Source organism: Cariama cristata, unplaced genomic scaffold (assembly GCF_000690535.1).
Source record: "Cariama cristata isolate BGI_N322 unplaced genomic scaffold, ASM69053v1 scaffold20840, whole genome shotgun sequence".
NCBI lineage: Eukaryota > Metazoa > Chordata > Aves > Cariamiformes > Cariamidae > Cariama > Cariama cristata.
This window is the reverse complement of record NW_009596626.1, coordinates 6476-7832: the sequence shown is the minus strand read 5'-3', so window position 1 is coordinate 7832 and position 1357 is coordinate 6476. Positions and strand designations below refer to the sequence as shown.

Here is a 1357-nt window from a genome sequence, read left to right as displayed (position 1 = left end):
GGAGGTAACACCACTGGGGAGGGTCCCCTGGGTAGGGGGGAATCCCCAGGCACCCCTCTCTTCCTTGGGCCATGCTGCGGCACCATTGCGAGCTGCTCTCGCTTCCCTTTTTTCAAGGCAGGAGTTAAAAAAAGGTCATCCAGACAGAGCACTTGCAAATACCGGTTGCATGGCTCGCTTCTCGTCACTGCCCCCCTCCACGCAGCCCAGGCACTGCCAAAAAGTTATGCCCCTCACTCACGTCCGACAGAAGGAGATGAGCTTCTTCAGCTTGTTCAGCTCGATCTCACCCTCCACGGCCTCGGTCTGTGTCAAGGCGCTCACGTGTAAGGACATCACATGCTTGGCCAGTGTCTAGGAGAGCAGAAGGCAATCAGGCAGCAGGAACCCCTCCCCGCATCCCCCTCCTAAAAAACAGGGTACCATGAGTCCCAGCTGCACCCATGCACCCCGACCCACCATGTCTCGCTCCTCGTTGTGCTCATCCTTGACGATGAAGATCATGTCAAATCGGGACAGGATGGTGGGCATAAAATCAATGTTCTCCTCGCCCTTGGTCTCGTCCCAGCGCCCGAAGACGGAGTTGGCAGCTGCCAGCACCGAGCAGCGGGAATTGAGTGTGGTTGTGATTCCTGCCTGTGGGGGGAAGGAGAAATAGATAGAGGTCAAGACCACATCCGTGTCACAGCAGGGCTAGAAGGCTATCAACTCGTAGTGAAAGGTCCAAAGCAGTTTGCAAGGACTCATCCTGCAATCGCTTGCATTTAAATAAAACTCCTTCAGTAGCACCCAATTGCGCTGTAATGGTTCCACATTGGAAAGGGGTCAGCACAGGAGCTACATGGGGCTGGTCCCACATGTCCTTCTGGAGGAGGACTGGCTTCAGCTGAGACTCAAGCACCAAATAACTTCATTTAAAACCTCCTGTCAAGGGCAAGGTCACCCAAGACCCCACCTCAAGTTTGCAGTCTGAGCCACAAACTGGGTGGCTGGGGCTGAGTCACCCTGGGGGCAAAGCATGGGTTTGCAGGTAGCAGGGCAAGAGCGACCAGCGAGGAAAAGTCATGGTGGGTGCTCCGTTATCAGGGACTGAGCAGCTAAGGGGTGAGCCAGAGCAACCAGGAGGGAGCAGAGGTGCTACAAAAAACAAAGGTTGAGCAGTGGAAATGAAGAGAAACCCTGATTTGAGAGAAGACCTGGCACCAGGATGTCAGGCAGTTTCTGTAGATCTTCCGAGAGGGTGGAGAGCAGTGGGAAGGAAGAAAAAGAAGTGACATCAGACTGTGACACAGGGACATTAGCAGGACAACCAAATCTAGAGGAGCAGAGGACAGGCAGAGCAGAGGGAGCTCGTTTC

At 54.5% G+C, this 1357-nt stretch overlaps 1 protein-coding gene across 1 annotated transcript in view; it reads right to left on the bottom strand.

Moving 5' to 3' along the window:
* The window catches only part of MCM5 (minichromosome maintenance complex component 5), a 9625-nt gene that overhangs the window by 1834 nt on the left and 6434 nt on the right, over nucleotides 1–1357 (bottom strand). The window contains 2 exon segments of the mRNA XM_009706954.1: nucleotides 153–354; nucleotides 460–636. Coding sequence (XP_009705256.1) covers nucleotides 153–354; nucleotides 460–636 — 379 coding nt within the window.